The 15,650-nt window shown below is 37.5% G+C and overlaps 1 protein-coding gene across 1 annotated transcript; it reads left to right on the plus strand.

The window, feature by feature from the left end:
- The first annotated feature begins 5,998 nt into the window (after positions 1 to 5,998).
- LOC121745845 (secreted RxLR effector protein 161-like) lies at positions 5,999 to 6,619 on the plus strand. Its single transcript, XM_042139793.1, has one exon. The coding sequence runs from the start codon at positions 5,999 to 6,001 to the stop codon at positions 6,617 to 6,619; it is 621 nt and encodes a 206-aa protein (XP_041995727.1).
- Positions 6,620 to 15,650: the final 9,031 nt, after the last annotated feature.

Consider the following 15,650-nt stretch of genomic DNA (forward strand, 5'->3'; position numbering starts at 1 on the left):
ATAAGAGAAGCCATATATTCCTATCAAACAAGAAAGTCTCCATTCTCTCATATACTTCTACAAATTAACAGTGGCATCAGAGCTCGGTTGGATCATTAAACTGGGCGTAGCTAGTTTTACTCTACTCCTTCCAATCCCATATCTAATTTCCCACTATGGCCACATCTTCAAGTAACCATCAAACACCAATCCCTACCTTTTCAGGAGAAAACTATAACTATTGGGCTATTAAAATGAGGACGTATTTTATGTCCCAAAGCCTATGGGATATTGTCATCAAGGGATATACTATTCCCGAAGACTTATCGGCTTTGTCTACAGCTGATAGAGCAAAGTTCAACAAAGAGATGGAGAAAGATAACTTGGCCCTCTACTCACTACAGATGGCTATGGCAGAGTCCATATTTTCAAGAATCAGTGGAGCTCAAACATCAAAGGAGGCTTGGGATACTCTTAAGGAAGAATATCATGGGACTGAGAAGGTACGTCATCTCAAATTACAAACTCTTAGAAGAGATTTAGACAATATGAGAATGAAAGAATTTGAGACCGTAAAGGATTACTATACTCGGCTAAGAGAGATAGTAAATCAATTAAAAGCCTATGGAGAACCTATTACTGACACAAGAGTTGTTGAAAAATTCTAATCACTCTCCCAGGCAAATTTGATCCAATTGTTACGACAACAGAAGAAACTAAAGACCTAAGTAAGTTGTGGGTAACTGAATTAATAGGCTCACTTGAAGCTTATGAGAAAAGATTGAGTATGCGCCAAGATGAACCTGCTGAAAATGCATTTCAGTCTAAGCTAAACGTACGGTCTCAGAATTCTCATATCCGGAGGAAAATTTTTGAAGAAAAGAAAAAGAAAAATGAATCAAGTGATGGTGGAAAGAAAAAATATTCACCCTGCGGGGTCTGCAAAAAGACGAGCCATCTAGAAAAAGATTGTTGGTTTAAAAACAAACCACAATGCAAAAACTGCGAGAAGTTCGGCCATGAAGAAAAAGTTGTCGCCTTCGCAAAAAATATCAAGCTAATTTTCAGAAGAAAATGAGTGCGAAGAGAATATATTTTACGCCTGCCACGCTGCATCAGAAGTGAAGAATGATGCTTGGTTTATAGATAGCGGCTGCAGCAATCATATGACTGGAGATGAGAAGTAATTCAGAGATATTGACAGAACAATCAAATCTCAAGTTAAGCTTGGGAATGGAGAACTTGTAGATGTTGAAGGTAAAGGAACTATAGCAGTCAACACAAACAAAGGTACACGTCTCATCAAAGATGTACTGTTAGTTCCTAAACTTGATGCTAATCTATAAAGTGTGGGTCAAATGATGGACAAAGGATATTCACTGATCTTTAAAGATGATTCATGCAAAATATATGATAACAAAAATAAAGATCTAGTGGTAGCAGAGGTAAAGATGCAGAAATAGAGGAACTTTCCACTCTGCTGGCAATACATAGAGCCGCACTAAAAGCTCAGGAAGATCCATCATGGCTATGGCACCGAAGGTTCGGGCATTTCAATCTACACGGGTTGAAGATACTTCACCAGAAAAGTATGATGAGAGATCTTCCACCTATCCAAACAAATGATGCAGTTTGTGGAAAGTGCATGGAAGGCAAACAACACAGGAAGCCATTTCCTTCAGGCAAAACATGGAGAGCTAAGAAAGTTCTGGAGCTGATACACACTGACGTGTGTGGTCTGATGAGGACTCCGACATTTGAAAATAACAGGCATTTCATCCTCTTCATCGATGACTTTACAAGAATAACTTGGGTCTATTTTATGAAAGAGAAATCAGAAGTCTTGACTATCTTTAAGAGATTCAAGAGTCTAGTGGAGAATCAAAGCGGACGAAGAATTAAAGTTCTACGAAGTGATAGAGGAACAGAATATACCTCCAATGAGTTTAACAAGTTTTGCGACAATGAAGGAATTCATCATCAACTCACCGTCGGATATGCACCTGAGCAAAATGGTGTCTCAGAGAGGAAATGTCACGCCCGCATTTTCTAAGGATAGAAAACACGGTTGATCGCGACTAGGGGGGATTAAAGAAGCGGGGAAGAAAGGGGAAAACAACACAACTCGACCAAAGCTCGAAACAAATGGGAATGGCTCGAATAAAATCAGAGTATCTCAACAATCAACAACTCCAAAAATGAATAATATCTCAGCGATACAAGAACTCAAAAGAAAAACAACTACTTAGTGGAAGCATTTGAGAGAAGGAATATGCCACGTGTGAAGACATGACACATTCTAAACACTTAAATTTCTTCAACGGTCTTGCTCAACACCCACCGCGCCCGTCACGCTCAACCTGCAATTTTTAAAAAGAAAAGCAGGGCTGAGTACTTGATGCACTCAGTGGACTCATGCCGAAAACATTTTATAAAAAGTATTTATCATGCCACCATTGAGTGACATTGGGGTTTTAACTTTAGAAATCGCCCAAGACACTAAAATCATTTCCATCGTAAAACTCGTGACTGCAGTCATTTTCCCATAGATGTCTACTATATCTGATCCATTGATGACAAGGAATGTGGCCACATTCCAAGTCACTAGACCGGCCGACCCAAAAGACGGCTCACGACCCCCATTGGTGTACACTAGCCTAAGTAGGGACTCACTCCCTAGTCAGACCCGAATTCGATTATCCATAGATGGCAAAAGCCACATCAGATAGGTTCCATAGAATAAAACAAAACACGGCATGACAAATATTCATATCATTTTCACATAAAAATATACTTAGGGCATAGCCCTTATTTAAAAAGAAAGCCTACCTCAAGTTCTTAATCCGAAATTATTTCCTTTCCCTTGATATCACGTCTCGCTCGCAAGGAATCACCTTTAGCATTTAAATAACACATAAATCAACACAATGAATCAAGTAAATAAATAAGATGCAAGCATCCTATATCTCCAATTATTTTCCTCGTTCAATATTATGAACTTTCCCAGAAAGTACTAGACTCACGATGATTTAATCAATTCCAATCCAACCTACACGAAATAAGGAATAGAGGCCTCTTAGCCCAACCAACAAAATTTATTCGGCCACTTTTAATTTAAACATAAGCCCAATAGTAAAAAAGTGAAGCTCCTGACTTCACGAAAAGAGTACACTTCCATTTATATTTATTTTTTTTATTTTTTTAATTAAAAGAAACACACGTACCCATACTCCCTTTCCAAAGTAATACTGTCCCTTTCCACCTTTTCTTTGACTAGTAAAAGGGACAACAATTTAATAAGAATTCAAACTCTCATTTGTTTACACGTACCGTACAGCACACCCTCCATTTTAGAACAACAGCAAGTGGATATAAGAGTGTCCACAATGGTGGCCTTCAAAGGCCACCAAATGTGGCCCGGCCACCATTCGTAGCTCTCTTGTGGCCTTCACAATGGTAAAAGTCAAAATTATAACAAAAATAACAAGGGCCACCAAATGTGGCCCTTTAAAAAAAATTTAATTTATTTTCTTTTTTAATGTTATTTTTTAATTTAACTATATTAAATTTTTGTAAACTAATAATTTGAGATCTAACATAATTTAATAAAGTTACGAATTATAGATAAATTTTCGTCGTATTTTTTGACTAGCGTATTTTTGTAGTGTTTGAGAGTGTAAAATGAAGGGATTGGAAGTGTAGAATGAAGTGAAAAAATGGAAATGAGAGTGTATATTTATAACAAATTTTCGAAATTAAAAAAAAAAAAATTTATTTGTCGCGGCCCAGCCGCGAAACGCGGCTCGATGCAATGGAGGGCCGCGGCTCACACGGCTCAGCCGCGTGAAGGCCGCGGCCGCGGCTCAGCCACGTCTCTCGCCCAAGGGCCCCGGCTCTCGGCCTCTGCAATGGGGGGCCGCGCACCGAGCCGCGTGCCGCGGCTCCCCCATTGTGGACACTCTAAAAATTATAATAATTAAAGTTGCATACTCCCTTTTCCAAAATTACACACCTACACGTATACTCCCATTCCAAAAATTAAATGAAACAAATAAGAATCCAAAACTCCCCTTCTCTAAAACCGTCGACTCTCTCTCCCTCAACTCTCTCTCCCTCAACTCTCTCTCTACTATAAATCTCAAACAATGAACACACCCAAAAATTTCAAAACTAAAATCAGATAACTCAAATTCCTTCCTACCTCTCTCACACAATTTGCGCCACCGCTGCCTCATGCAATTCTCCGCCATCATAGCTGCTGTCCGTCATGAGCAGCCGCGACTGCTGCTGTTGTTGTTCTCTTTCTCCGTCGGCTCGTCGTCGTTCGCCTTCTCCCTCCTACCTCAGTGGCAATCGGCGCCGCCGCTATTCACCGTCGCTTTCTCAATTGAGACTTGAAAGCTTCTCGGATCTCTCTCTTGGATTTATGAAAAGTGGGAGACATGTGGGGTGGTTATATATAAACATGGTTGACATTGTTGCTGATCGCATCCTATATCTCAGGAAACAGATTTGAACAAAAGATTTGGGGAGATTTGATCTGAAGCATATCGTGTATGGTCTTATGTTGGGCTTTTCCAAAATTGGGCTCAAAAGAAAGAAATAAAATGTATTTTGGGCTTATAACAATTGGGTTTCAAATTGAGCTAGAAAAGAATAATTGTATGGCTCAAAAAAATAAAATGCTTCTCTACAAATAAATAAAGGCGAAAAAATTTTCAGAGGAGTAAACGACGTCATTTTGAGAACAAAAAGGTAGAAAAAGTCGGGGTGTTACAGGAAAAAATAGAACAATTATGGAGATGGCAAGGACAATGCTAGCAGAAAAAGATATGCCGAAAGAATTCTGGGTGGAAGCTGTTTATACTGCAGTTTATCTACTCAATAGATGCCCAACAAAAGTTGTGCTAAATAAAACTCCAATTGAAGTACTCCAATTGAAGTATGAAGCGGACGAAAGCCATCGGCACAACATCTAAGAGTTTTCGGGAGTATCTGCTATGCTCACATCCCAAAAGAGAAAAGGCACAAACTGGAGGAAAAAACACAGAAAGGTATATTTCTCGGCTATAGCACTCGATCAAAGGGATACAAGATCTATCACCTTGAAACAGGAAAGATAATTGTCAGCCGAGACGTAGAATTTGATGAAAGCGCAACGTGGAATTGGAAAGAAGAGAAAGTTGAAAGACAGAATATAATGGTTCCACGGCCGCGCTACTCTAACGAAGCTCAAGAAGAAGAAGAAGATATCCAGATTCCTCCACAGTCTCTAAGTCCTAGTATGCCAACGACATCACCGCCGATAAACAGGGAAGAATCCTCTCCAGATTCGACTCCAAGAAAAGTAAGGTCGCTCAGACAAATCTATGAGACATGCAACCTCATAACCACAGAACCAGAAAGTTTTGAAGCTGTCGTCCAGCAAAAAGAATGGGTTAAAGCCATGGAGGAAGAAATCAAGATGATCGAGAAAAATGAAACATGGGAATCAGCAGATCTACCTCGTAACAAAGAAGTCATTGGTGTTAAGTGGGTCTATAAGACAAAACTTAACCTTGATTGCTCAGTTCAGAAACACAAGGCAAGACTGGTTGCAAAGGGTTATTCACAATTGCCGCGAATCGACTATAACGAGACTTTTGCTCCAGTTGCTCGCATGGATACTATAAGGGCGCTTATAGCACTAGCAGCTCAAAAGGAATGGAGAATATATCAACTAGACGTCAAGTAAGCATTCCTCAATAGCTACCTTCAAGAAGAAATATACGTCGAGCAACCTCAAGGATTTCAGATTGAAGGTCAAGAAAACAAAGTCCTACGACTAAAGAAAGCACTATATGGATTGAAGCAAGCTCCTAGAGCCTGGTATAGCCGAATTGATGACTATTTCATAAGTCAAGGATTCGAAAGAAGTGAAAATGAGCCTACACTCTACATCAAGACCCGAGGTATCAACAACAGACTCATTGTTTCTCTATATGTAGACGATCTTATCTGTACAGGAAACAATGAAGAAATGACCAAAGAGTTCAAAGAGGCTATGATGAAAAGTTTCGAAATGACCGACCTTGGGCAAATGCACTACTTCCTCGGCATTGAGGTAAATCAAGATGAGAAGGGAATATTTATCACACAGGAGAAATATACAGAAAATTTTCTTAAACGCTTCAAGATGGACGGTTGTAAACCCGTGGCTACTCCCCTTGTCACAAATGAGAAATTCAGCAAAGAAGATGGCACTCCGAAAGCCAATGCAGCTATCTATAGAAGTATCATTGGGAGTCTACTATATCTAACAGCTTCAAGACTAGATATTATGTATCCGACAAGTCTACTATCAAGATTTATTCAAGATCCAAGCCAAGTTCACTATGGAGCTGCAAAAATATTGAGATATTTACAGGGCACACAAGATTATGGAATCTGGTACACACCAGAGTCTTTTTCAAAACTGATCGGCTACACAGATAGTGATTGGGGAGGATCAACAGATGATATGAAAAGTACATCTGGTTATACATTCTCACTTGGATCGGGCATATTCTCATGGTCATCAAAAAAGCAAGATTGTGTAGCACAATCCTCGGCAGAAGCTGAATATGTCGCAGCAGCATTAACAACAAGCCAAGCTATTTAGCTAAGACGTATTCTCGGATACATGGGTGAACATCAAGAAAATCCTACTGAGATATATTGCGACAATAAGTCTGCAATAGCTATGGCAAAGAATCCTGTACATCATAACACAACTAAACTCATTGCCATCAAATATCATTTTCTACGGGAGGCAACTACTAACAAGTAAATAGAGCTTAAATATATTGGAACTGGAGACCAATTGGCAGATATCTTTACAAAGCCACTTCCAAGATCATGGTTCGAGATACTACGTGAAAAGCTCGGAGTTATTCGAATGAGCACCAAAGGGGAGTATTGAAAATTGGTCCTCATCCTACATAATTCTAGAAATAGATGTTTCTTAATTCTTTTTGCTATATGTATAAATCTAGAATTATGTTGACTAGATTAGAGATAAGGATGAATTATAGATAAGGATAAGAATAGAATTATAGATAAGCATGGTATTAGTGATGATGAGATAAGGATTACCTTATCCATTATCAACTATATATATATATATATATATATATATATATATATATATATATATATATATATATATATATGTAACATGTAGTTTTAGTGTGTGAAATAAGAGAAGCCATATATTCCTATCGAACAAGAAAGTCTCCCTTCTCTCATATACTTCTACAAATTAACATTAAATTGTGGACGTAGGGAGTAATACAACATTGATAAAGTATGAATAAAAAAATATGACTATTTTTTGTGGACAGAAGATGTATGACGGGGCTTACGATGGGGCAGCCTTTGAAGTTGTTGGTGACAATGCGATCTCCGTGGATTGGAAGAGGGATGAGTGGGGCTCCTACCACACCGAGCAGGAACTGAATCTCGGCCACGCGGCTGCCAAAGATGGAGACGGCCGGCCATGTCATCCACGACTTCATGTTCAGCCACGAGCCGTGCTTGCTAGAAGCGAGCATTTCTTCTGGGATGGGAACCTCCAGAACTGTATCGAGGCCGTCTCCCCGGTCCAAGTTCGGACACAGTGTTCTCATTTTGAAGAGGGCGGGAGAGAGTTGGGATAGTGAGAAAGGATTTCTACACGAGCAATTTGAGAGTGTGAGGCTTTGTTAATGTTGTCGTGGATGCACGCACAGTCTTCTCTCATGATAGGGGGCACAATAATTTGTAAAGGGAATTTTATTACTAATACCTTTAATTCGAATTTTTATTACTCCCTTCTTTATACTATCAATTCAAATTCTGTCTAAAGTTGATTCTTTCCGAGAACGACATTGGTACAGCCAATTAATTTTTTATCACAAGGGAAGCAAGAGTCTAGGACTTAACATTCGGGTTTCTTTATTAGTTTTTCTCTTATTTTATTTAAAGATAAACAAATACTCTCTTCGTCCACTATTTAAAGAGTCTTTTTAACTTTACAAGGGTTTTAAGAAATTATTTGACTTTGTTAAAAAAGTAAAAGGAGAAAGTGGGTGGAATGTGAAATCCACTTTTAATATTAGTTTTATACTTCTTTTGTTCCCTCATAGTTCAGACAAAACTTTTCGGCACAGAGTTTAAGAAAGGGATGTTGAGTGTGTTAAATAAATAGATGAAAAAGTAAGAGAGAGAATAAACTATAGAGAATAAAGTAAGAGAGAGTAAAGTAAGAGAGAGAAAAAAGTTATTATATATAGAAATTACTCAACTATGAGGGAACTTCCCGAAATAAAAAATGATTTAACTATAAGAGCATCCACATTAGGAAGCCGCGGCTCCCTATAGGGGTGGACAAGGTGGGGCGCGGTAGGGGGGACATGGGCGGGCCGCGACGCACTATTGCAGGGCGCTGGCGGCCGCGGCGCCGAAAATCGAATTTTTTTTTTATTTTTGAATTTTTTTTCCTATAAATATACTTATTCCTCTCATTAATTTCACACAATTCCAATCTCCACTCTTTTAAATTTTTCTCTATTCCACTTTCAAAAAATGAATAGCGGACCATGATGCGGTGTTATCTTTGTGATGTCGATAATTTTCGTTGTATGATTTTTCCATTCTTGAAATACAACGAAGATTTGAATTTAAATTTTTTTTATTAAATTATGCGTTTTCTTTCTAATTGAATTAAAATATACCAACAATTGAAAAAATAATGTGATTTGTGGCTGTGGCTTGTCCACTATTATGTTGGACAAGTTTTTTTGTGGCTGTGGACAAGTTTTTGTGACTGTGGACAAGAATTTGTTGCTTGGCCTTGTGCTTGGTCAAACTATTGTGGACACTCTGAAGAAGGGAGTAATAGATTGTGAGTGTAAAAAAGAGTTAGTGGAATGTGGGGGCCACATACTAAAAGTGGAATAAAGTACTCCCTCCATCCCAACTAAGTTAAGTCGTACTCTTTTTGAGATGTTTCAACTAAGTTGAGTCATTTTATTTACAAAAAACAAAACATCTAATCATTCTTACTTTATTCCATTACTTACTTTATTATCTCTTTATTTTTCGTATTTTATTCTTCTCTCCTACTTTTTTCTTAATCTTTGTGCCTAAAAGTTTTGACTCAACTTAGTTAAGACGGATGTCGGGACTATCGCAACGGAAGACACGGAAAACAAACAGGTCCATACGGATCTATTTAGGTGATTATGCATTCGATTCCAATTTCATGCAATTAACCTAGATCTATAGATGAACACATCAAATAAACACGTAGACATGCAATTTGATGTATATATGATTGTTACCTCTTGATCCATCATAGGATTGAAGTTGCTAGTTGCACCACCTGGAGATCCTTGATTTATCGTCCACGAATCTTCCATATTATTCCCACGTCCTTGATTATTCATTCGTGTGGGCGGATATCGAAGAATCAAATAAAAGTGATGTGAGATCTAGGAAATCCAACACAAAACACGAGATTGTCTTGATCTAATCATATGAATTAGGATAGAACAAGAACAAAACAAGAACCCTATTCTCCCACCTGCTAGGCACGGAAACCGAGGCAAAAGAGGGGGAGAGAGAGAGAACACCTATGATGGCGGCTAGGGTTAGGGTTTTGGAGTTGTGAATTGTGTAATGTGCATTCTAGGGTTTCCATCTCTCTCACCATTTATAAGAAGACTTATTGGGCTAGGATGGGGATCCATGGAATGACTTAGATGTTGCGCTCACCCATTAGATAAATATCTAATTAAATCAAATGACACACGATTTAATATATTATCAATGGAATATTATTTTGTTCCACTAAAGAATAATATTGCACTCCCATCTAAATCACCAAATTACAAATAACTTTGGTCCATTTTATTTTATAATATTTCTCGCGTTTAAGATTATCTTAATCCATCAATTTAATTCTTTTGTCTGCTACGTGACTTGAATTAAATTAATTCTCCGAAGAGTTTTCTAGCTTGAAACTTTATTTATTATTCGTGGTATAAAATTCTAACTGCGCAGACTTCTGAATAATAAATTCCTTTTTCAAACACCTTTTGGGGATTTATTCATACCACATTGGGCACGCGAATTCTATGAAATAATATTACAATACCTTCATGTAGAGGTCCCCAAACCGAACCGAACCGAACCGGCCGAACCGGCCCGGAACCGTCACCGGCGGTTTCGAACCGAAACCGGAACCGTCGGCGGCGGTTCGAACCGTGACCGGAACCACCGGTTCCACCGGGCAAGTTCAGGTTCCATTTTTTTGTCAAACCGTAACCGGTAGTTCAAAACCGCCGGTTCCGAACCAGCGGTTCCCGACACCTTTTCAGGCCTATTTCCGACCTACCCCTAGCCTTTTCAAAAAACGGTCAGAAATCGCCGATTTTCGTCAGAAAACCGTTGACGAAACCGGAGGTTTCCATCGAAAAACCGGCGATTCCGCCGGATTTTCAAAAAATTTAAAAATTTTAATTTTTTTTATTTAATCACAATTTTCCCCTATAAATACCCCCCCTCCTCTTCATTTCTACTCACCCCATTCTTGTGTTAATAAGAATTTCTCTTCTCAATCTCAATTTCTCTATTCTCCATCCTCATTCTCTCAAGTTGTTTACGTTATTTGCGCTCATAATTTACTCACGTTGTTCACGTTATCATATTCACATAATCACACTACTATCTATTCTCCACTTTCAATTTCCATAAATATCATGTCTTTAAGTTGAGCTCAAGTCCTTTTCCTTTATTTTTTTTTCTCCCATTTGTTTCGAAAATGTAATTTGTAAATTGTAATCAAGACTTTAAGTCTTTTGTAATTTATAATTTTTAAGTTTTAATTTGTAAATTTTAAGTTGTAATTTGTAATTTTAAAGTTGTAATTTGTATCAATAAAATTGCATTTGTACATCACATTATTCTAATTTTATTTATGCAAGTACATTTACATTTTTTACTTGAATTAAAATGTTAACAAAAAAAATCCATGAACCGCCGAACCGCCCGAACCGGCCCGTAACCGGATAGGAACCGGCGGTTCCGGCAGTTGAGATGAACCGCCGGTTCACGGTTCAAAAACCGGAACCGCCGAACCTTGGACGGGCCGGTTCAGGTTCAAGCTTTTCTTGAACCGGAACCGGTGAGCTTGAACCTGAACCGGCGGTTCCGAACGGTGAACCGCCGGTTCCCGAACCGTGGTGACGTCTACCTTCATGTTATTCAATTACTACCACACAAGATATCATGTTTGAGTTACATACAAACTCTCACATATTAATAAGTCAAAGTGGCATCTGATTAAATAAACAATATTGATATTAATTTCATAGACTAGAAAATACTAAAATTTCTGAAATATATTCTTTCAGTAGATAGCAATAAAGAATACATTTCGTATTAGATCCTTTCAATGCTTTACCACACCGATGTTACTAATCTTTTCGTAGGTAAGAGAGAATAGAATTATCACACACACCGCAGCCATACCAATAGGTAGCCAAGGTCTATCTAGGTTGTGAACACGTTTTTCTTCTTACTAGATCTGGTCAAGTCCCCTACTGGAAAACTCATGAGGAATGATCGAATTTCCCTACTTTGACCTTCTTAGTAAGAAGCCTTAGACTTGTTTATTATATTTTAATAAATAAACCATTATATTATATTATTTAATCTCATAATTAGGTAAACAAGTGGACGTGGCGTTTCTCGTATACATGCACAAGCTGACTGTACAAAGGCATGTACGCTCGAAGCATCTTTTAGTATACAAACCCCAACAACGGATGGAATAAATAGTTCTATAAATCGTGGACAAACTAAAATGGCAAAATAGATCTTTAAATGGTGGTCAGAGGGAGTAGTTAAGATTGGGGGAGTTGACGAACACAAATTTTGCATGTTTTTAGGACCTAAATTTGGCTCGTTTAGAATGTCAATCATGCATATTATGTAATTTATTTCATATATTTCTACATTTTGGTATTTTCACATGTTTATTGATAAATTACAGAAAAAAAACATAATAAAAAGGTACAAAAAGTCAAAACTGAAGTCCGGTGCAGCAGCCTTAGTTCGAGCCAATTTTTCCGGCAATATTGAAGTGCAATTAGCCCTTAATGCATATCATTCTTCTACTCATGCAAAAAGCTAGCGTGGGTATCTCGCATGCCTCAATCGAAGTTTCGTAGAGAAAGTTATAACCATTGTAGTCCAACAGGGTGCCCATGGCCACATGCAACCCTTATTCTGGACAACTCAAGCTTCTTCCACTAATTACAACCTTTTCGTGTAGACTATTCTTGCACTCGGTTGCAGTTGGTTTCGATGAAGATTATAAAGTAGTACAATTGTCGTTTTGCACAATGCACCGCTGTTTCCACGCCTATGTGTACTCAAGAAGTACGGATTCTTGGATGGAGTTGGCCTTTGATAAAGATCTAGCATTGGTTAGTCCTATAAAATCGAGGTGCGAGAATGACCAGTTTGCCCACTGGTATTGTATGAATTAATGAGGTGTTTATGACAATCATGTTGCCGCGGATGAAGTTGATTATGTTAATAGTACTATTTTTGGAAAAGATGAGCACTTGTTTTGGCGCTTTGATTTCCGTAGTTCACTGCTTGATAAATTAGTGCATATTTATGAGTCGAGATATGAAGGAAGTGAATTGAGTTGGAATTATATGACGAGTGAGGAAGTTCCATGTAGTGGGATTGGGACAATACCTCGATGAAGGACTAGCTTTGTTGTTATCGAGCATGAGCTTCATAGGGTCGCATTTGTGTACAATTACCGTGCACATAAATCCGTCTGCAAGCTGCCCAATGGATCCTTGATTGAGTTTAAAGGTAGCTTCGTTTCACTTTGAGAAAGTGAACTGAGAATTTATCTTGTTTTACGTTATTATTCAGTTACTATTTTATTTCTTTATTTTTCTTTATATATGATATGTGAACTTTGAGATATGATAAGCAAATTATTCCCTACTTTCTGAAAATAATCATTGTAAATCTTGAACTTATTGAATTATTTGTATTGAAATACTCCATCTTTCTCACGAGAGTATGCACTCTTGGTTTGGACACCGGTTGTAATCCACAATTAATAAAATAAGAGAAATAAAAAGAAAAAGTAATTGAAATATTATTAGTTTAGAATGAATCTCACCTTATTAGAGAGAAAACACTTTCCAAAATTAGGAAGTGCATCCTCTTGTGGAATGTATGGAGAATATTAGTTTATTGCTATTCTGATAATCCCTCCATCCTACAATATGAGTCATATTTGGTATGGATATGAGTTTTAAGAAATGTAAAGAATAGTGAGTTGGAATTAATGGAATATGAGTTCCATTTTTTCATATTGGTTTTATAATAGAATGTGAGTGAAATGAGTTAGTGGAATGTGATGCCTACCTATTTTTTATGGTAAAAATTAAATGTAACTCTTATAGTGAGATCAACTAAAATGACAAAATATAACTCTTATTGTGAGACAAAAGAAAGTATTTTAAGTTTGATGAAAAATGAACTGCATGTGGAGATGAAAAATGAGAAGGGACAAAGGTATAGGCACGAAGAGGAATCAAAGTGTTACGCACAAAATCAACAATAAAGTAGTTATCAACTGTTGTTTATGGTACCAGATTCATATGAATTTTTCCTTTCCTTTTCAATTAAACCAAATAATGTAAAAATTGGGAAGAGCAGACCACATAGAAGTGATGAGGTAAATGCTTGAAGCAACAGGGCTTGAATAAATTGAAAATTATTCTCATTCCATGGATATTATCATACTATTAAGATCAATGCATTGCAATTTTTAAAATTTTAGTTATATTTGTCTTATTTTTAAAAATATTATAAGAATCTGAAAATTTATCTAGCTAGAGTATTAAATAAATAATTTAATTAGTTATAAATATTAATAATAATAATAATAATAATAATAATAATAATAATAATAATAATAATAATAATAATAATAATAATGATGATGATGATGATGATGTTGATGGATGATGATGATGCCCACGAGTAGTATATTAGCAATGATATGTACCTTTCGAGATCATCATATGGAAACATTGTACTTAGTAAGGGCCGGCAAATCGTGCGGATTGGGTCGTTATCGGGTTGACCCGATAACGACCCAACCCAATAAGGTCAAACCCGAACCCAACCTGTTAAGAAAACCCCAAACCCGAACACGAATCCGACCCTCCACCTCCAAACCCGGACACGACCCGGACACGACCCAAACACGATAGTGACATGAACCGTTTTGGGTTGACCCGACACGATAGCTCCAAATTCTTTAAAATCAAACTCGAAACTAAATGAATTTTAAAAGGGGAGGGGGAAACTTCGGCGGCGCCTGGAGCTTCCACGGCGACAGCAGGTTGAGGTGGCTGGAGCTCGGCGGCGGCAGATCTGGAAAGAGATGAGGGCCGCGACGGTGAACCGCCGCGCGCACAGCAACGGCGGCGTCGGTGGTGTGAGCAGGGCCAAGAGAGGAGAGGGGAGTGGGGGAAGAAAGAGAGAGGAGAGAGGGAGAAACGGAAGGGAAGAGAGAGGCACAGCCGGAGGCAGAGGCGGACGACAGCGACGGCAGGGTGGCGGCGGCAGCAGCCGAAAGTGACTAAATTAAATCTCTCAAAGTAACAACAGTATTTATTATTTTCCCAAGTGAAAGTGACTAAATTAAATCTAATAAAAAATAAAAATAATAAAATATTAATTTTTAACAGGTTACCTGCATCCGACTCGCATCCGACCCGCGACCCGAATTTTTCGTGTTCTTATTGGGTCAACCCAGTAATGACCCGTATCCAATAAGACTTGATCAAAACCCAATTATTTCGTTCGGATTCATGTTGGATTATCGTGTCGTGTTAAAAATTGTCAGCCCTATACTTAGTTCATGCTTCCTCGTTCTCAAAAAATAGATTAATTTGTAGCACAAGATTTAATATATAATTGGTAAATTAAGAGAAGTGAAAAAATAAGAAAGAGAGAGAGAGAAAAGGTAGTGAAATGAGTGTTAGTGGATCGTAGAATTCATATTTTAAATAACATGTAAGATTATTTATTGAAATTTTTCCATATTTATACTTGGTCTAATTTTGAGGGACTGGCAAAAATAATAAAATTAATCTATTATCTTTTAAGACGGAGAGAGTATTAGAATTTTGTTTTACCTATTTACATTAAAAATTATGATGGTTGTTAATTCTATAAATTAAATAAAAGTTAAATTTTGCTTGTCATTTTCTCTATGATAAATTAACATTATATAAATAAATGGAAATATTAAGCTTTACTTTTTTATGAAATGAAGTAATGACACAATTTCCATGGGAAAACCGAGGAGGAGGAGAAGAGTCTCTTCACCTACTGGTAGCTTGTCATTAACATCTTCCAGAAAATTCAAGTAGTACTAATTTTTTTTGGTTTATCAACAAATATAATCAACCAAGGCCAAAGAAAGAAAGCTCAAGAACTCCGTGGCGAGAATTGCGGTCAGCAACAAATCTGAAAACAACCTTTTAGTTTAAGATAAAGAGTGAACTGCACTATTAATTCCTAACTTTATGGGTTTTGTCATTGCAGACCCCTAATAAAAA

The sequence above is a fragment of the Salvia splendens genome, chromosome 8, assembly GCF_004379255.2.
Source record: "Salvia splendens isolate huo1 chromosome 8, SspV2, whole genome shotgun sequence".
Taxonomy (NCBI): Eukaryota; Viridiplantae; Streptophyta; class Magnoliopsida; order Lamiales; family Lamiaceae; genus Salvia; species Salvia splendens.